The sequence below is a fragment of the Eptesicus fuscus genome, chromosome 16 (genome assembly GCF_027574615.1).
Source record: "Eptesicus fuscus isolate TK198812 chromosome 16, DD_ASM_mEF_20220401, whole genome shotgun sequence".
Taxonomy (NCBI): Eukaryota; Metazoa; Chordata; class Mammalia; order Chiroptera; family Vespertilionidae; genus Eptesicus; species Eptesicus fuscus.
The window spans coordinates 12123995-12145413 of NC_072488.1; the positions used below are offsets into that span (position 1 = coordinate 12123995).

General features: G+C 40.6%; 1 protein-coding gene and 1 pseudogene across 2 annotated transcripts; one reads left to right on the forward strand and one right to left on the reverse strand.

The window, feature by feature from the left end:
- Positions 1–936: 936 nt before the first annotated feature.
- C16H2orf16 (chromosome 16 C2orf16 homolog) lies at positions 937–21396 on the forward strand. 2 transcript variants are annotated; one of them, XM_054728247.1, is made up of 5 exons: positions 937–1086; positions 7732–7774; positions 9060–9135; positions 9338–9418; positions 10048–21396. In XM_054728247.1, exons 1-5 carry the CDS (start codon positions 937–939, stop codon positions 21143–21145), a joined length of 11448 nt encoding a protein of 3815 aa, XP_054584222.1. In that variant the 3' UTR covers positions 21146–21396. The 2 variants fall into 2 exon arrangements, with proteins under 2 accessions (XP_054584222.1, XP_008136569.3); XM_008138347.3 differs by having other exon boundaries at positions 9081–9135.
- LOC129151867 (transmembrane protein 126A-like) lies at positions 2697–3418 on the reverse strand (annotated as a pseudogene).
- Positions 21397–21419: the final 23 nt, after the last annotated feature.

The following is a 21419-nucleotide window of genomic DNA, read 5'->3' on the forward strand; positions in this document are numbered from 1 at the left end:
ATATTATTTAACCTCTTCCCTGTTGATGGGCTTTTCAAGAATATTACTTTGGTTGCCCCAGTGTTTTGTCTCCTTGTTTGGGGGCTTTGGGTGCTGTTTTCTGGGAAACAGCACGGAACAGGTGGCAGCAGAGACAGACTCAGACTCAGAGGTATGAAAATTCTATGAGGTAAGAGACCATGAATGTCTTTTTCTAAGACCTTGTCTGCTATTCAAGTTATTTCATTGAGTTGATTTTCCAGGTTAACTTTTCTCTAAGGAAAAAAAAATGTTCTGGCCTGTTTTATTTATCTTTGTTAGAGCATAAATTGATTCCTTGCAAATTTTATTTACAGTGAATTAACCCCAGAGAATCCGGTCAACTGGGTGTAATGACAAGATAAATGAGACCATGGATTCTGGAGTAGGGTGAACCTCTAAGGTCATTTCATTTCCCCATGTTGACACCTCTTGTCTGTCTCAATGCAACAGCAACTAGGAAACGTGTCAAGCCTTACGAGTTAAGAAAGCGTACCGCTCACATTTTCTCCGAGTACCTACTTAAGATATCCTAGCTTTCTCAAATGTACTTGACCCATTGTAACGTGTGATTTGGAACCTATGACACCATACCTGACCTCTAGGGAATAACTGGCTGCAGAGAAGATGCTTGTAGGGAGGACAGGCTGCTTGGGAGTCCTGCTCCTTTGAAACCTTGCCTCCATACTCTCTACTTGATGACCAGTTTTCCAGCCCCATCCTAGAAGAGTCGTAAAAGTATTGGCAGTCAAAGCAAAGATTGCAAGGAGCAGCAGATGGGCATGGCTCAGAGACGAGACTCAAGCAGCATGCACAGTGACCTGTCAGGCTTACCTTGCAATGCCCATTGTGATGTCACATGGAGTCACAGCCCTGAGAAGGAAAACTGTTTGACTGAGAAGGGCATGGAGTTGAGTAATGGCGCTGACATGGGGGCTGACCCTTCCACTGCCATCACATGTCAGTCTTCTCCTATTATTTGGTCTCCTTGTTTGGGGGCTTTGGGTGCTGTTTTCTGGGAAACAGAGCACGGAACAGGTGGCAGCAGAGACAGACTCGGACTCAGAGGTATGTGAGGCAACACTCTCTTGAAATTCATTGCTCCCTGCCCCTACCCCTGGAGCCTACGTCTTGGGCCATGGGGAAAATTGGATGGGGGTACGGGGAAGTTGGGATAGTGCTTTTGTATCATTCTGCTAAAAGCAACTAAATCATCAAAATCTCTCAGCAGCATTTCCCAACCTTTTCTGACTCTCAAACCTTTTTTATTGTCATAATTTATCAACCCCCATAGGAATTTAAAAATCATTTTATCCCTTTTTCATAATATATGATAAGTGATTTTAGGTGAATAATATTATTATTTTCAGATTGTTCACTGCTTGTATATGGAAATACAACTTATTTTTGAATGCCATTGATCTTGTAACTTTGCTAAATTAATTTATTAACTCTAATAGTTTGTGTGTATTCATTAGGCTTTTCTGTAAATAAGATTGTTGTCTGTGAAATAGAGGTAGTTTTACTTTTTTCATTTCTAATTTGGATGTGTTTTATTTCTTTTTCTTACCTAATTGCTCTGGCCAGAGCTTCCAGTACAATGTTAAAGAGAAGTAGTGAAAGCAGTCACACCAGTCTTGTTCCTCATTTTAGAGAGAAAACTTTCAGTCTTTCACTTTTGGGTATTAGTTGTGGGTTTTTCTTTTCTTCTTTTTTTTTAAAATATATTTTATTGATTTTTCACAGAGAGGAAGGGAGAGTGATAGAGAGCTAGAAACATTGATGAGAAAGAAACATCGACCAGCTGCCTCCTGCACGCCCCCTACCGGGGATGTGCCCGCAACCAATGTACATGCCCTCGACCGGAATCGAACCTGGGACCTTCCAGTCCGCAGACCGATGCTCTATCCACTGAGTCAAACCGGTTTCGGCAGTTGTGGGTTTTTCATAAATGCCATTTATCATGTTGAGGAAGTATCCTTCTAATCCTAGTTTGCGGCATGTCTTTAAAATCATAAATGGGCGTTGGATTTTATTAAGTTCTTTTCCCACATCAATTGAAATAATCATATCAGCTTTCCCCCTTAATATCATTATTATTACTTTAAAATATTTTTATTGATTTCAGCGAGGAAGGGAGAGGAAGAGAGAGATAGAAACATCAATGATGAGAGAGAATCACTGACCAACTGCCTCCTGCAGGCCCCAAACTGGGGATCAAGCCCACCACCACAGGCATGTGCCATCATGGGGAATCAAACCACTGACCTCCTTGTTCATAGGTCATTGCTCAACCACTGAGCCATGCTGGTAGGGCAATCATATGTATTTTAAAGTACATATGATTTTTGTTGTTGTTAATCCTCACCCGAGGATATTTTCCCATTAATTTTTAAAAAGAGTGGAAGGTTATGGGAGAGAGAGAGAGAAATACTGATGTGAGAGAAACATATTAATTGGTTTCCTTCTGGGAATCTATTCAGCAACCAACGTACGTGCCCTTAGACAAGACTCAAACCCTGGACCCTTCAGTTTGTCGGCTGACACTATCCACTGAGCCAAACCAGCTAGGGCTACAGTACATGTCTTTTAACAATGTCTGTACTGACTGACTGTGAGTTTGTTTATATTGCCCATGTTTGTCTCTTAGTTTTCAACCATTTAGTCTTTTTTTTTTTTGGTTATTATAGTTTTATTTTTGTGTACACATTTGCTTAACAATCATTCAATGTTTAGGCCAGGTTCAGGTAATTGAAGAGCCTTTATAAGTAGTTTATATTGCCTAGAACTAAGGTATGCTGAAAACCCAGTCTGGAGCAAAATAGGAAATAACATCTTTCTAAAGATAGGTTGAGAAATTCTGATCCAGCAGGTTAAGATGTTTCCTCTCTCTAGTAGCAGGGCTGAGGCATACCTGGCTGCTAGGCCACCATTCACAGGAATAGCCAAGAAAACAGGGTACAGACCACCAAAAACATGTCGAATCAATCCACCTCGTATTATGGTACAGGTTTCATAATGCAAATCACCTGTATTCAGTGGTAAACTTACAACAGTTTTGTAAGATACGTCTGCTGTCAAAAATGGGATCACTGCCATTGGTAAACCAGCAGCTATACGAGCCTGTGTCACATTTAAGACGCGTCGAAAAAGACCTGTTTGCTATTAGGCCACAGAGAGCAGCATTAAGTCCAATATATGTTGATCCATGTTCAAGTAGATTCCTTTCTGCTTCTGGAAGTTGGTTAATTTTTCTGTTTATGATGTCCAAAATGTGTTCTTTCTTGAAAGTATCATCTGATTCATGATTTTCCATCTTGAGCCTTATGCTTTCCCTGCCGCCCTCGGTGCTAGCTCCGGCCTTCCTCGGCCCTAAGGCTCACTGCAACCTTCACCCTGCTCCCGCGGGCGCAGCCATCTTTGGAGGCACCCAACCATTTAGTCTTATATTTTAGTATTCACGGCAATTTTTTATTGAATACCAGGTATGTTATATGTAAAGTTACTTTTCTCCAGATATGAGAGTTATTTTTGCTTCCAGAAGTCATTTAGAGTAGAGAGAAACTCATCTTAATCCAATTAGGGATTAAACTCATCAGAGGCTAAACTTCAATTTAAAAAGTTATTTAAACCATATGAGCTTCAGTTTTTGAGCCTAGTTTATTTCAGGTATATTCTTTTTTTAAGAAAATATATTTTATTGATTTTTTACAGAGAGGAAAGGAGAGGGATAGAGAGTTAGAAACATCGATGAGAGAGAAACATCAATTCAGCTGCCTCTTGCACACTCCCTACTGGGGATGTGCCCACAACCAAGGTACATGCCCTTGACCAGAATCGAACCTGGAACCCTTGAGTCCACAGGCCAACGCTCTATCCACTGAGCCAAACCGGTTAGGGCTATTTCAGGTATATTCTTATTCCTAGGTATAAACCTTTGGGAGTTTCAACTGAAAGTCTGAAATATTTATTAGGGGCCCTCTTCCTTGACCCCTTAAGTCATTTTTTGTTCATCTTTCTCCATAAAACCACTGAGCATTTTGTTTAGCTGTTCAACCATGGCGTGACAATTGGTAGATGCTTTGAGGGGGAAATTTGGGCTTGCTTCTCTACGATTCCTTTTTTTCTCTGGGATCTTGGCTCCTCTGGTCCTTGATGCCTTGAAAGCTCTTCAATGACTTCAAATAGATGTTTAAATTTTTTTGGTCCAGTTTTTCTAGATGTTTTCATTTGGAGGATTCAAACAATAATTATAAACAGAAATCCTAGATTAAATTTTTCTCTCTCCATTTTCCCTCTTCTACTAGCTTAAAAGTTATGCACTTTGTTCCTATTTTTCCAGTGGTTACTCCAGGAATTACAATATGCATACTTATCCAATTCTCTGTTCAGAAGTATTTTATTAATGCTGATAAATCCATCCTTTGAGATTTTAATTTCAGTACTGCATTCTAACATTGGATTTTCTTTCAAATCTGTCAGATCACTTTTTATGGTTTTCTGTTCCTTATAAATATATTTAAGCTTGTCTTTTATTTCTTTAAATGTAATATACATTGTTGTTTCCTACTCTAGATCTGATGATTCCAATATTTGGCATCTCTGTAGGTTTGTTTCTGCAGAAATAATCTATTCAATAAAATACAATATTCATAGATTTTTTTGAGGCCTAGGATAAATATCTTCCTTAGACAGTATTTCAATTTGACTATGGCACCATCAATCCAGGACCACTTTATTTATTTATTTTTTAAAATATTTTTTTATTGATTTCAGAGAGGAAGGAAGAGGAAGAATGAGATAGAAACATCCATGATGAGAGAGAATCATTGATTGGCTGCCTCCTGCAAATCCCCCACTGGGGATTGAGCCCACAACCCGGGCATGTGCCTTTGACCTGAATCGAACCTGGGACCTTTCAGTTCCCAGGCTGACGCTCTATCCACTGAGCCAAACCGGCAAGTGCCAGGACCACTTTAAATTCAGGTTTGAGAGTTTTTTGGGACCATGTAGATGATGTGAACTTGAGCTGCAAATTACACAAAAGTCAACCTGTGGTTACAACTTCCCAAGGACTTCCCTTTAGTTCTCTGAACTTCTTAGTGTCATGAGTAGTGTCATGAGGTTCCAGCTGAATGTGGCAGGGTCTTCTACTGGATATTTATTTATTTATTTATTTATTTCCTATGGTTTGTATATTTTTAAATATATTTTTATTGATTTCAGAGAGGAAGGAAGAGGGAGAGAGAGATAGAAACATCCATGATGAGAGAGAATCATTGATCGGCTGCCTCCTGCACACCTCCGACTGGGGATTGAGCCTGCAACATGGGCATGTGCCCTTGGCCAGAATTGAACGTAGGACCCTTCAGTCCACAGGCCGATGCTCTATCCTCTGAGCCAAACTGGCCAGGGCTTATGGTTTGTATTTTTGAAGTTTTCTTTAAAAAGTTCTGTGGAACAACATAAACTGATGAACAAAAATAGAACCAGAGACATAGAAGCATGGAGCAGGCTGTCCAACCTATGAGGGAAGGCGGTGTGTGTGTGTGTGTGTGTGTGTGTGTGTGTGTGTGTGTGTGTGTGTAAGAGATCAACCAAAGGACTTGTATGCATGCATATGAGCATAACCAATGGACACAGACAGTAGGGAGGTGAGGGCATGTGCTGGGGGGTGGGAGCAGCCAGGAAGAGGTCAATGGGGGTAAAAGGAGACTCAAATAATACTTTAAACAATAAAGAATTTAAATTAAAAAAGAAAAGAAAAGAAAGATTTTTAAAGTTCTGTTCCCTAGGTCACAAAGAGTTTCTCCTACTTTTTTTTTTATATTCCAGTTTTACCTTCCACGTTTTAATTTTAATTTTTTGTTAATCCTCATCCAAGAATATTTTTTCCATTGACTTTTAGAAAGAATATTTCTCCATTTATTCAGGTCATCTTCTATGTCTTTTATTAAAGTTCTATAATTTTCTACATAGAGGTCTTCTGTAGTCTTGGCTAACTTAATACCTTGAAATACTCTATCATTTTTATTGCTATTATGAAGGACATATCTTTTATTATTTAAAATTATATATTTTCCTAGTTTGTTTGCTACAGTAGAGAAATACTATAGATATTCATAAGTTCTGATATTTAGGAACCTTGAATTCTTTTATTAGGTCTGATGGAGAATGTCTTTGATTATAATTTTGATTGCTTTAATACTTATTGGTCTACTCAAATTATATATATATATTGCCTACTTTTGGTATTTTACATTTTTACTAAGAATTTAGCCACTTTGCCCTAACTGGCCTGGCTCAGTGGATAGAGCGTCAGCCCTCCGACTGAAGGGTCCTGAGTTGGATACCAGACAAGGGCACGTACCTTGGTTGCAGATTCCCTGGCCCTGGTTGGGGTGCCTGCAAGAGGCAACCAATCGATGTGTCTCTCTCATATCGATGTTTCTCTCTGTTTCTCCCTCTTCCTTCTACTCTCTCTAAAAAATCAATGGAAAAATATCCTTGGGTGAGGGTTAAAAACACACACAAAAGAATGTAACCACTTCATCAAGTATTTCTCATTTATTAAGGTATAATTATTTAAATTGTTTTCCTTCTCCTTCCTCTTCTACTCCAATTTCCAAAAAGATTTTATATTTATTTTTGCCTTTTGCCAGGACCACTTTTATTTTCCTTTTGAGGATTACTGACTACAAAGTGAGCATAAATTAGTATTCCAAACCAGTATGAGGATAGACTATTGGATAAAATTCTTTGAGAAGGCTATGAGTTTTTCCCTATCTACCCAGAGGTTAAGCTTCATAAGCTCAAAGGATATTTGTTTATTTTAGTAGGCATTTCCAAGTGCTTTTGTAGTGGGGGATTATTTAGGTCTGTCCACTGTGCTAGGGGTATTCAACTGAGGAATAAACTGAGTGATTGAATCATGTGGACATTCATGAATTCCTTAGTAATTATTGTGGAAGCTCTCTTAATATACTCTCAGAGACTGATGTTCTAGTTTAAAGGAAATAAATTAAAAATTGTTTTAGGATTTGAAATTGTAACAAATGTCATTTTTGCCTTTAAAATGACTGGGAACACCCTTGCAAAAACCCAGGAGTTTACTGACTACTGACTGGTTGGGAAATTCTGACCTACGGGACCAAATAAAAATGCTACACTTGGCATAACGTGGCTTCTTCCTACCTTTTCAGCTTCATCTCTCACTACTTAGCAAAAGTGCACCGGACAACCATGACCTCCTAATCTCGGTGATGTTCCCACTTGCCTGAAAGGCTCTTTCTTTACCTAAAAATCTTCTGCTTTTTCTCCAAACGCTAATACAAATGGCAGCTTCTTGAGTAATTCTTCCTTTCTCTCCCAAGTAGTTAATGACTGTCCTTAGTATTCCCTAGCACTTACATTTCTACTTCAGCATTTACCACACAGAATTATAATTTATCTCTTTAGAGATCTGATCTGTTTTCCTTATTAGTGTAAATTCCTAGAATACAGGGATCTTTGTAGTCCTGGCACCCCACACAATACCAAGAACTTAGTAAGTACTCAATAAATGATTCATGAATAAATGAATGAGGTGGTAATTTTTGCTGTGATGATGGATGCCAATTATATCAATATTTGTGTCTATAAGATAAAATGCACTGTCAAATTCTCTAACCTGGAACATTACTTGATTTTTCTTTTCTTTTTGTGCTTCTCTAGATTTCAAAGCAGCATAGATTGGAAAAGATCCAGCAATTCACAGGTCAGAAAGACCCTATGCTTTATTCTTATTTTTCCCCCCTATGCTTTATTCTTAAGCTCAAGGCTAATGACAGGTCAACTGTTTTTTTTTTAAGACTTTGCCTTTAATAGCTGGTGGAGGGCAGGAGGTTGAAAAAGATTATGTTAATGAAAGAAATGTGCTTATTCTTTCTAGCATCTCTACTTCCAAAGAGATGCAAATGGCTCCTTAATTCTTTCCATGCTTCATTTCCTCATCTCATTTTGTGTAATGCTCAAAATATCAATAATAAAGGTGGTGAGAATGGAGAATGGAGCAGGGGTAATTATCAAGAGTTTGGTGAGGAAAGTTTCTGAACCTTTTTTTTCTGTAATTGACATTGGATAGACTCTTTTGGAGGAAAAGATATGTATTATTGTTGTAGTGTAACCCCCATCTTACAAAGGACGCCTCAAAAAGTTGAATTATGGAGTCATTTATTAAAAGCCGGTGGCATACGAGGGAGCAAAAGCGCTCCAGACCTCGCAGCCCCGAACAGCTTGCCACATCTGGCTTATATTGGCAGAATATCACAAAGGTATCGATTACATCTTTGGGTCTGGAATGAGGAACCTGTTTGCACAAAGCAATTACAGAGCTTTTGGGTCTACAGATCACTGAATCAACAGAAACACATTATCTGGGACCACCTGGGCAATTTAGAATAATTGTGCTGTCCCGATTCTGGGATCACTGAGTCAACAGGAATGCACTATCTGTATGTAGCTACTGAGGCAATTTAGGATAATTTGTGCTCTTCTGATTCTGGGACCACTGAGTCAACCAAAACTCAATTATCTGTAGCTACTGAGACAATTTAGGATAATTGAGCTGTTCTGGGTTCCAGAAGAATGTGCTTCGATGACCAGTGAGATCACAATCAATGGCACATTCAAGCCATCATCAATGGAGTATTGGGATAGCATACATAAGTTCAGAAAATCAAGATAACTTTCTGTTGTTTTAGCAAACAAATAAGTACAGAACCCAAACAGCAGTTTCTACTACCAATACTTCATTATCACCTCTGTTTCCTCCACTTTAATTCCAATAATCATGATTATCCCTGCTCTTTCCAATGGCTTCCCTCTATACTACACGGTGAAGGCAGCAGAGTATAGTTTAAAAAACAAACTTGAGACTTAGGTTAAACCTGAGTTCTACCACTAATTAGCTTTATGAACTTGTGCATGGTTCCATCTTTGCTTCCTTATTTGCAAAATAAGGGGTTTGGACTAGGTGATGTCAATTGTCATTATATTAATAGATTCTTCACCTCTACTCCCAGCTCAACAGTGGGAAGAAAATCCCAGCATGGGTTGCATTAAAACTAACCTGACAAAGTGAGTAAAATCCATCTTCACTGTGTCTATTTTTCCTCTCTTCAGCCTATTCTACTGATAAACTGTAAAAAATTAGGAGTAAGATACCTAGGACTCTGTTTTTCTTCCCACTCTATCATAGCTGTCTCCTTTCTAAATTAAGTCTCTTTTTATTGGTTTCCTATGTCACTTCCATTACACTGACATACTCTTTTTCATCCAGCTTTTCAGGCTTTCCTGAGCGATGGACCCAGGAATGTATACTCTGTCTTCAACAGATCTTCCAACATCTGGAAAGTACAAGGTCAGGGAATATAGTTTCTGAGTGGGGATTGAAGGTGGTAGAGCTTTTAAGAGGGAGGCAGGAAGGGAGTGAAAGAGAGAGGAAGAAAGATGAAGAAGGAGAGAGGGAGAAGAAAAAGAGAGTTAGTTAGTTAGATATTTTGGAAATAGGGGAAAGTTCTGGGTTTAAAGGAATTTAAAGAACCACTGGTCTATTGATCATTTCTGACTGGAATGGGACAAATGTCTCTCTTTGTCCTGGAGGAGGAATTCTTTCCATAAGTAATTAACTTTTTAAAAAATATATATATTTTATTGATTTTTTTTACAGAGAGGAAGGGAGAGGGATAGAGAGTTAGAAACATCAATGAGAGAGAAACATCCATCAGCTGCCTCCTGCACATACCTTACTGGGGATGCGCCCGCAACCAAGGTACATGCCCTTGACTGGAATCGAACCTGGGACCCTTCAGTTCGCAGGCCGAGGCTCTATCCACTGAGCCAAACTGGTTAGGGCAGTAATTAACCTTTTGTTGTTATTCTCCCTCAGTCCAAAATATTTTGCATGTGAAATGGCCATTATTTTTCCCCTTTTCTACGTTTCCTTTTCCTGTTTCAAAGCAAAATGAAACTTTTCTCTTTATTCCTTAGATCAGCTCTTATGGAACCATATTTGCCTGAACCGCAGGATATTTCTTCCTCCACTTCCTGTGTTTGTTTAACTCAGGAGCCTATTCTACCCTTTTGTGACTGTAAGATGACAACATATTCTACTATGCCCTGCATCTCCTCTGGATCATCATGCAACAACTCCAATTTGTCTCACTCTTCTGTCTTTTCTGAAGGAACAATCTGGCAATCCCGGAGCCACAGCTTACCTATTTTATCTAAAAAGCAACCACCTGTTTTCAAGAACCAAAGCACATCCCTGCCTCCTTTTCCGCTCTCAGAGCTTGGGAAATCAAAAATCTTTCCGAATTTGGCAGTTCTTTCACCTTTAAGACCTCAAAGCTCTTTAATCAACTCTATTTTTGAATCCTCAGATTTCTGCAAGCAAGTGAAAACAAAGTATGAGAGAAGGAGGAAGAATCATTTGACATCAGATCATTGGCCAAATTCTGTTTTCAAAGAGAGACCTCGAGTCCCAGAGTGGGCTTCAACCCGGCTCTCTCCTTTGGCTAGGAGGGAGTTAGAGAGACATATGGCTTGGAAGGTTTGTACTTTGCAGAAACAAAAAGTGCCTTTGCCTGTGAAGGAATCATGGGCAATGTTGAATTATTTAATTGAAGTACATGGAAGCATCCCTGAACCAGAGAAACCCCAAATCCAGTTATCTATGCCCATTAATCAAAGCACTGAGCAAAATATCAACAATAAATACCCAGACCTTCCATCATTTCAGCGCCATGTGAACACTGGAGTGGAATCTGGATTAAATAGAACAGAAACAAAAATTTCACAATCACTTATCCTAGGTAAGCAGTCACAACCTGGCGGGAGCCCCCAAGTCCTTGGATCTAAGCTGTTAGTTACATCAATGGGCATTTCACCTCCCAAAAGTTTAAGAGTTGACATAATGCAAAAGGAAACCACTTTACTGGAGAAGGACCCAAAACATGTGCTAGAGCTTAATTTAGAACAGAGGGTAAGAGGTCTTCGAGAAAAAAGCATACAGCAGCATGAGACCCAAGTGACTAATGTGGAGTTGACTCCAAGGCTACCATATCAAGTCACAAATAGCATAAAGGTAACACCATTGGCATTACTTCAAGTCATGGATTCAATGGGGGTGAACCCAGAATCACATTCAGAATTGACAGAATCTGTAGGTTTGTTTTCACAGCCAAATGAAGTTGTGAAACCAATAGAAACAGCGAGGGTAAGATCAAAACCAGCATATCATATAATTGAACCTGTAGAGGTAACCCCAAGGCCTCGGCATCAAGTTATAGAATCCATGAACATGACCTCAAGATTACTGAATCAAGTCACAGATAATGTGAAGGTAACTCCTGAAGCATTGCTTGAAGCCATGGATTCCATGGGGATAATTAAAAAATCACACCCATATATAACAGAATCAGTGGGAAAGACCCCAAGGCTACAATATCAAGTTAAGGAGTCAGTGAAAATTAACACATTGTTGGATCATCAAGTCATACAACCAAGAAAGATGGGGAGAAGACCACAGCATACAGTCATGGAAAATGTGGAAATGACCCCAGGGCCACAACATAAAGTTATTGAATCAGTAGGCATAACTTCAAAGCCACAAAGTCAAACCATAAAACCAGTGAAAATTATTCCAGAACCAATATGTCAAAACACAAAATCATTGAACATGATACCCAGGCCATTGCATCCAGTCATAGATGTCATAAAAATAACTCCAGTGGCACTATTACAAGCTATGGATTGCATGGGGATAATTCCACCAGCACAGCCAGATAGTACCCCAGATTCACAGACTCATATTTCAAATTTGCCCCTAAAGGCAACTCAACCAGATGATTTGATGTTTTCTAATTCTCCTACTACTATTGATCCACATGGAATTAGAGAGTATGTGAGTGTACCTTCCAAGCTACCACCTAAAGTCATGGAATCAGTAGGGATGCCATCACTTCAAACCATACATTCTTTGAAGACAACCCCAAGGTTGGAGTCATCCATTGAAATAATCATAGAACCACAGTCACAAGTTGTAGACTCCCAGGATTTGACCCCAAGGCCAATATCTCAAGTCAAGGAATCTCTGAAGTTGATTCCTGGGCCATGTATTCAAGTGCTAGACTCCATGGCGATGACTCCACAACCTTATCATCAAGGCACAGAATCTATTACATTAACCCCAGTGTCAACTCAAGACTTAGAATCTTCGAGGTTGACCCCAAGGCATCAAATCCTGGAATATTCAGAGATGAGCCCAAGGCAAAGCCATCAAGTTATAGAAACTATAGAATTTAGCTCTGACATATGGCTACAAAGGGAGAAATCTGTAGAGTTTACACAGTCACATCATCAAATAATGGAATCTTTAGGTACAATCCCAAAATCACTGGGTCAAGGTACAAAATCTATGGAAATGAGTCAAAAACCACTGCATCAAGTTACAGAATCCACAGTAATGACTAATACACCACAGCTTCAAGGTGTGAAAAATATGGGGGCAAAGTCAGTGCCAAAACTTCAAGTTATAGATTCTATGAAGCTATCCTCAGAGTTGCCAAATGTAAAATCTGAGAAACAGACCATGGGACCAGGGTTACAAAATATAAAATCTGTAGATATAACCACAGGTTCAATCCCACAAATAGTAAAATATGAACAGCTGATTCCAATTGTGAACTCTATAGAATTGGCCATAGAAGTTCAACAGCAGAGTGTAAAAGCTGGTAAGTTGACCCCTATACCACAGTTGCAAAGTGGGAAATTTGTACAGTCATACCCAGGATTTCAGTTTCAAGGAGAGAAATCTATCCAATTGACCCTCGGACCACAACAGCAAAGTGAAAAATCTGCTGAGTTAGCCCAAGTACCACAGTGGCAAAATAGGAAATCTACAGATTTGACCTCCATTTCACAGTTGCAAGGTATGGAATGTGTTCATTTGATCCTACCACCAGGGTTTCCAGGTATAAAACCTGTGGAGTTGACCCCAGGACCACAACAGGAGGATATGAAATCTGTGAAGTTGGCCCCAAAGCCATGGTTACAAGACCTAAGATCTGATGAGACAGACCGAGTGCTATTGCTTCCAGATGTGGAACCTCAAGTGGTAAAATGTAGGAGGTTGATTCCTGAGACACAGGTAGAAGATATGATATATGAAGAGCAGACACCAGGGATACACATTCCAGGAGTAAAATCTGTAAAGTTGGTCCCCAAACCAAATCACCAAGTCACAGAACCTAAAGTATTGACCCTATGGCAAGCTTCAGACTCTTTAGGGATGATTTCAGAACCAGGATATCAAGAACCAGAAACAAAGTTGACCTCTGACATTTGTCACCAGGAGAAAGAATCTGTGGGGTTGATACAATCATCTTTAGGAAATACCCCAAGCTCTGACAATGACATTTCTCATAAATTTATCTCAGAGTCACAGATAGCAGATACAAAATCTATGGAGTTAACTCCTGGGCATCAGTTGCCAAGTCTAAACTTCTCTGAGTTGACCAGAGGACCACAGTTACAAAGTATGAAATCTGAATTTATCCAAGTACCACAGTGGCAAGATGTAACAACCGTGGAGTGGACCCCAATCTCAAAGTTTCAAGGTTTAAAATCTGAGGCACTAATACGAGAGCCACAGCTGGAAGATATGAAATCTATGCAGTTAACACCAAACCCACAATTGGGAGATGTCAAATCTATGGTGCTAACCACTGGGCCACAGGTGGGAGGTGAGCAACAAGTGGAGCTGACTCCAGGTTCAGAACTTCAAGGTTTAAAGTCTGAGTTGTTGATTTCAGAGTCAGAGCTGGAAGATGTGAAATCTGTGGCCTTAACTCCAGGAGAATGCCTGAGATGCCCAAGTCCACAACTGGAAGGTGAGAAATCTGTGGAAATAACCTTAAGCCCACAGGTAGATATAAAATCTGTAAAAACCACCCCAGATTCCAAGCTTCAAGGTATGAAATCTGTTCAGTTGCAAGGTGAGAATTCTGTTCCTTTTGCACCAGGGACATTGCTCCAAGAGCTTAAATGGCAGGGTACGAAACCTGAGGAATTGACTTCAGAGCCACAAATGCAACACATGAAATTTTTGGAAATTAACCCATGTTTAAAACGTCAAAGTTTAAAATCATTAGAGGAGACTCCAGATCCACTGCAATGTATAAAATCTGTGAAGTTGACCCGAAGTCTAAAGAGGCAGGTAGATATAACCAGAATACAAAAGTTTCAAAGACTAAAATCTGTGGATTCAGCACCAAGGCAACAGTTTCAAGGGCAAGCATTTGTGAATGTAAGTACTGAGACAGAACAAAATGGTGAGAAATCTGTAATCTCACCAGAGCAGCAATGTGTGAATTCAGAGCAATTGAAGAGAGGGTCTAAGTCAGAAGATGGGATGTCTTTGGAGTTAAATCCAGAGCTAAACTTTAAAGATGGAAAATTAGCAGACCTCAACTTTGAGTTACAGTTAAAAGAAATGAAACCATTTGAATTGACCCCAAAATCAAATATTCAAGATGTAAAATCTAAGGAGTTTAAAGCTGAACCACAGTTGCACCAAGTGAAACCTTTGGTATTAACTTCAGAACTACAGCTTCAAGGGGTGAAAACTGTTGATTTAAAACAAGAGCCACAGCCTGGAAGTATGAGATGTATTCAGTGGATACCAGGACCCGAGTTCCAAAGTGTGAAATCTGTAGGGTTAAATCTTGGGTCACAACCTCAAAAAGTCAAATCTGTAGAGTTGAAATCTTTTATACGATCAAGAGATGTGAAGTCATCTGAATTGTCTCGAGGGCCAAAAACTCAAGGTGCAACATATATGGAGTGCAACTGTGAGCCACATTTGCAGAATGTGAAAACTCCTGAGTTGTCCCAAGGATCACAACTGCAAAAAGGGAAATTTTTGGTGTCAACATCAGAGCCACAGCATCAAGGTATGAAAAGTGTAGAGCTAAACCAAGAACCACAGCTTAGAAGTACAAAATCTGTTGAGTGGATACCTGCACTAGAGTTTAAAGGTATAAAATCTCTGCTAAATCTTGAGTTACAATCTCAATGCGTCAAACCAGTAGAGTGGAAAACTTTGATACAGTCAAGGGATAGGAAATCATCATCTACATTGACTTCAAAACCAGAGCTTCAAGGTATACAATCTTTGGCATCATGCCAGGAACATCAGCCTCAGGGTTCTGATTTGAAACCTTGTTTACAGCTTCAGGAAGTGAAACCCTTATGGTCATCCCAAGGAACACAGCTTCAAGGTGTAAAGTGTCTTGAACCACAGCTTCTGGAGGTGAAATCTAGGGTATTAAGCCAAGGGTCACAAAGTGATAAAACTATAGAGTCCAGCTCTCTACTACACTTGAAAAGTGTCAAGTCATCTGAGTTGGGTCTTCAAACAAAGCTTCAGTGTGTGAAATCTGAGAATTTCAATGCTGGGTCACAGCAGCAAAGTCTAAAATTTTCCATGTTTCCACCTAAGATAAAGTCCCAAGATATGAAATCTACAGAGTTAAATCCTAGCTCACAGTTGCAAGGTACAACTTTTTCTAAATCAACAAGAGGGACAGAGATTCGAGGTGTTAAATCTATAGATTTCAAACCTGGGTCATTGTTACAAGGTATGAAATCTTCTCAAGGGACCTCAAAGACAAAGCTTCAGGATGTAGAACATAAAAAATTAATCCCTGGCCCCCAGATGCAAGTTGTGAAATCTTCTAAGCTAATACCGGGGACAAAGCTTGAAAAAGCACTATCAGCAGAATTCACAGGCCCTCAGTTGCAAGATATAGATTCTTCTAGGTTGCTCATGGATATAAAACTTAAAGATGTAAAATGTATGAATTTAAGGTCTGGACTACACTTGCAGAGTATGAAATCTTCTGAAGTGATTAAAAAAAAAAAGCTTCAAGATATGAAATCTGTAGAATTGAAACCTAGTCCAAAATTACAAGGTGAGAAATCTGACTTGACCCTGGCGGGGAAGTTTCCAGGTGCAAAATTTGTAGTGTTGGACTCAGATCCACAGTTACAACATATAAAATGTTCTGACTTGATCATGGGTATAAAGCTTCAAGATATGAAATCTTTGGGGTCCAATTCTATACCACACTTTCAAGATACAAAATCTTCTAAAGGGACAAAGCCTCAAGAAATGAAATCATTTTTTAACTCTGAATCACAGATACAAAGTAAAAAATCTGAGTCAATTCAAGGGACAAAGCTTCTAGATGTGAACACCTTAAGGTTCAGTCATGATCCAAAGTTACAGGGTGGAAACCCTTCTGATTTAACCCAGAGGAAGAAGCTTCAAGGGGTGAAACCTGTGAAGTTCAACCCTGGACCACAGGGACAAGGTGAGAAATCTGATTTGACACTGGAGTGGGGGGTTCAAGATTTGAAATCTGTTGAGTTAAAACTTGTTCCACAGTCACAAGGTGTGACTTCTGAATTAACACCAGAGACAAAGCTTCAAAATGAAGAATATGTGGAGTTCATCACCAGACCAATGTGGCAAGATATGAAATCTTCTACATCTACTCCAGGTACAAAAGTAAAAGATGTTAAATCTTTGGGGTTCAACTCAGCCCCACACAATAGGAAATTGTCTATGTTGACACGAGGCACACACCTTCAAGGTATGAAATCTATGGAATTCAACTCTGGGGCAAAGTTGCAAGGTGCAGAGTCCTCTGAGTCGATAAACCTTCAAATAATGGACTCTACAGAGGTCAATGATGGCTCAAAATTTCAGGTTGCAAAACCCTCTGAGTTGACCTTGGAATCAGAGGTTCACAGTGTGATATCTCCTGAGTTCAATGCTGGAAAGCGGTGGCAAAATGAGAAATCTTATAAGTTAAATCCATGGCCAGAGCTTCAAAACGTCAAATTTATGGTGTCCAACCCTGAGCCATATTTGCAAGGTGTGAACTCTTCTGAATTAACTTCAGTTTCAAAACATCAAGGTATGAAGTCTTCTGAATTGAATCCAGAGATTCAAAGTGAGACATCTATGGTGTTCAATCATGGACCACATTGGCAAGGTTTGAAATCTAAATTGATTCCAGGGTCAAAGTTCCTAGATATAGCACCTGTGGAATGCAACCCTAGGCTACAGATGCAGTGTGAAAATTCTTGTGAGTTGAATACAGGGACAAAATTACAATGTGTAAATTCTACTAGATGTAACCGTGGGCCACCCTTGCAAGGTATAAAATCTTTTGAATTGACTTCAGATATAATGACAACAGAGTTCAACTTGGACCCAAAGCTGCAAGGTGTGAATTCTTCTGAATTGAAATCAGGGTCAGAACTTCAATGCATGAACTCTATAAAGTTTAATCCAGGGCCACAGATAGAAGGCATGAAGCCTTCTGAATTGAATCCTGGGCCAGAATCTCAAGGCACAAAGTCTATTTTATTTAATCCTGGATCACATTTGCAAAGTGTAAAATCTTCTAAATTAACTCCGGGGATAAAATTTCCAGAAGGCCAAGTTTTGCAGAACCACCTTGGGTCACAGCAACAAGCTGGGCACTCTGTTTTGGATCCTCAATTAAATGGTGCAAAATCTGTGTTATATGTACCAGAGCCACTGTTTGAAGATATAAAGTCTGTGAAGATGAACAAAGAGCCATTGTTTTGTGGTGCAAATTCTGTGAACTTGATTTCAGGCTCTGAGATGCAGGACTTAAAATGTGAGGTGTTTGCACTAGAATCATGTTTTCAAAAAGTAAAATCTGTGGAGTTAAATCCACGGTCAAATAATGAAGTGAAATCTGCAGAATTAACCTCACAGCCAACATCTCCATTCGAGCATCCTACAGTGTTGACTCATGAACAAGGGGATCAGGCTGTGAAATCTATAGGTATAAAAATAAGGCCTCAAGTTACAGAATCTGAGGATTTGAATTTAAGACAGGTATATCAGAAGGGGGAATCTAAGGAGTTAACATCAGGAGAAGAGTTACAAATAGGGAATTATTTCTCTAGACGTCTACCCAACTCTTCAAACTCAGTCATCTCAAGTTCTGTCAAAAAAACATCTGAATTAGGTCTTTGGGATTCTGAGATGACAGAAGTATCAAGAGCATTGGATATAAAAAACCTTTGGACAGATATTTTGCAGCCTAAAGAGTCCTTTATAGATCCTGCTTCAACTTTTCCCTTGTTCTTTCATAACCAATCCTCTGATAAGACAACCAACTCTGTAGAAACCTCCCATTCTGAGATCTCATGGGTGTATAACGTATCTAAGGAGAGGATTCAACTGAGGCAGGTGGCAGAGTTAGAGAACTCACTCCAGGGCCTCTCCCAACATCCACCACAAAGCTGGAGATCACCATCTAAGACCTTCCAGGCAGGATCAGGGGCTCGAAGAGGATTCACCTGGTCTGTCCTGGGAAGACAACAGAATGTCTGGGAGAGTCACTCCTGGAAGCAGAGACTTCCTAGAAAGTATCTCTCCAATATGCTAATGTTGGGGAATGTCTTGGGAACCACTATGGGAAGGAAGCTTTGTTCTCAAACATCTTTAACAGAAAGGTCTACTGCTGATACCTGTCAATCTATTCAGAATTTATTTGGGGTTCCTGCTGAATTGATGGAATTTTCCCAGAGTCTGCTAGAGACAGGTCGAGGAACTATTTTTCAGGCTTCAATGGTCAAAAACTACATTCAGAGACATACTTCATGCCATGGTCATGAGAAAAGAATGGCCTTAAGGATATGGACACGTGGTTCTATGTCCTCCATAATACAGCAATACTCTGGAACTAGAGTGAGAATAAAGAAAACAAACTCAAAGCTCAATGATATACCCCAGGAAGTCCTTCAGCACATTCCCGTTTCATGTACAGGGGGTCAGCTTCCTGACCCAGTAGAGTCAGAGTCTTCCTTCAATATATTTCTCACTGTGAAAGATCCTGTTGCAGTGGAAGAGAGTGAGAACTCACAGAGAGATTCACAGACAAGGGTTTTGGAGTCCCAACACCCACTCGAGCCAAGTTTCCTTTCCCAGTCCAAGACTGACCTCTCAGAACAGTTCCAATTGCTAAAAGATCTGCAACTGAAAATAGCAGCAAAACTGTTAAGGAGTCAAATACCTCACAATATACCTCCACCTCTCACTTCAGGTCTGGTCCTAAAATACCCTCTCTGCCTACAGTGTGGCCGATGTTCAGGATTTAATTGTCATAAATTACAGACTACTTTTGGACCTTACCTTCTTATCTATCCACAGCTCCACCTTGTAAGCACGCCAGAAGGCCATGGAGAGATTAGATTGCGCCTTGGCTTTAGGTTACGAATTGGAAAAAGATCCCAAGTTCCAAAGTATTATAGAAGAGACAGGCCCTTGACACCAAGGAGCCCTGTATCACCAGGTAAAATCTGTAATCAAGCTTCCAAGAGTCCTACTTCTACAATAGATTTCCTGTCTCAGTCTTCTCAGTCTCCTGCATCCTTACAAGTCCACATTAGCCGTGACTTGGAAGGAAAGACAGATATTGGAGAGCCTGGGCACTATGAACTCACTGAAGTCCACTCGTTATCAGAGAGTGACTCTGAAAGCACTCAGGATGAAGAGTGGACTAAAGTGAGAAGCAAAAATACCCATGATTCAAAGTATCCAATGAAAAGAATCAACAAGAGATTTAGAACACAAAACAAAAAGTTCTCTACAAACAGCAGAACCATAATACAGAGTCCCTCTAGGAAATTACCATTCCACTTGAAAGGGAAAAGAAATGGAGCATGTCAGACAACTACTGACTCTTTAAAAAGACACCCCAAGAAACCCTCCCAACCCAAATTCATTAAACTGCTTTTTCAGGGACTAAGAAAGGCATTCCAAACCGCACGCAGAATTATGGCATTTGTTGGGCCAAAGCCTGAGGACAGGACAAGGGCGGACCATTTGTGGTCAAGCAAAAACTGCCAACCAGAACAAAAAGCCTCTGACTATAGTTTACAAGATGTCGAAAGAGAGAGGATTCCAGTTGTCGAGCTAAAGCCAACAGACCCAACCACTGAACAGGAGAGCATGCTGTGGGAAGAATTAGAACACTTCTGCTCAGCACAACCACCAAAAACAGATAGCTCTTTCCAATCCACACCTTTCCCACTGCCCAGGTGCAGAGTTTCCCAAAGAAGTGTCACCACCATCAGACATCCTTTGGGTGCTGTTCAAAATGAGAGTGGCAGCAGACCTAAGAAGAACTTCTACAGAAAAGAAATCTCTAGCTCAGAGTCCCAGAACTCCAAAAGGGGAATGGGAGTTCAGGCCCAAGGGAGAATGCTACATGGTACCCCTAAGAAGAGAACCTCATACAGTCACCTTAAAGAGATACTCGTGCCTAAGAAACCAAACCACCACAGCTTCCATAGGGAAAGAACCCCATATAATTTCTCTGACAGGAGCCATAGCAGTCCCTCTCCGAGGAGACATCGCAGTCCCTCTCGGAGGAGCCATCGCAATCCCTCTGGGAGAAGCCATCTCAGTCCATCTCGGAGGAGCCATCGCAGTCCCTCTTGGAGGACCCATCTCAGTCCCTCTCGGAGGAGCCATCGCAGTCCCTCTCGGAGACATCGCAGTCCTTCTAGGAGGAGACATCTCAGTCCCTCTCGGAGGAGCCATCTCAGTCCCTCTCGGAGGAGCCATCGCAGTCCGTCTCGGAGGACCCATCTCAGTCCCTCTCGGAGGAGACATCGCAGTCCTTCTAGGAGGAGCCATCGCAGTCCCTCTCGGAGGCGCCATCACAGTTCTTTTCAGATGAGCCATCACAGTCTCTCTGAGAGGAGTCATCCAAGTTCCTTGGAGAGGAGATGCCGCAGTCCCTCTGAGAGGAGATGCCGCAGACTCTCTGCGAGGAGAAATCACAGTCCCTGCAAGAGGAGACGACATAGTCATTCTGAGAGGAGCAGACACAGCCCACCGGAGAGAACCCGGGGAAGGCCCTCTGCGAGAACTCTCAGTGCCCCTAAGGAGAAGCGCAAACGCGGCTCGCGTCGGGAGAGGCCCAGACATACTTTTTCTAAAGATTTCATGAGCTACTCAAATATCTTCTAGGGATCACGCACACACAAAGCCCCTCAAAGCAGGGCCAGCTTGGAGCCCTGAAGGAAGCAGATGAGATTTCCGCCCCCGTTATTCATTTTATTCCCTCCAGTCTTCACCAAGCTCGCCTTTCCTGGCTTCTTTCCTGCTCAGCCAACTGACTCCAATTCCTCAGCAATGAAAGAGCTTATGCCTCTCTACCTTGGGGCTGGGACGGCGGGAATGGGTCTGCAATTTCCGATAAATAAAGGGGCAATCATTAATTTCCTGTGCATCTAGAAAGACC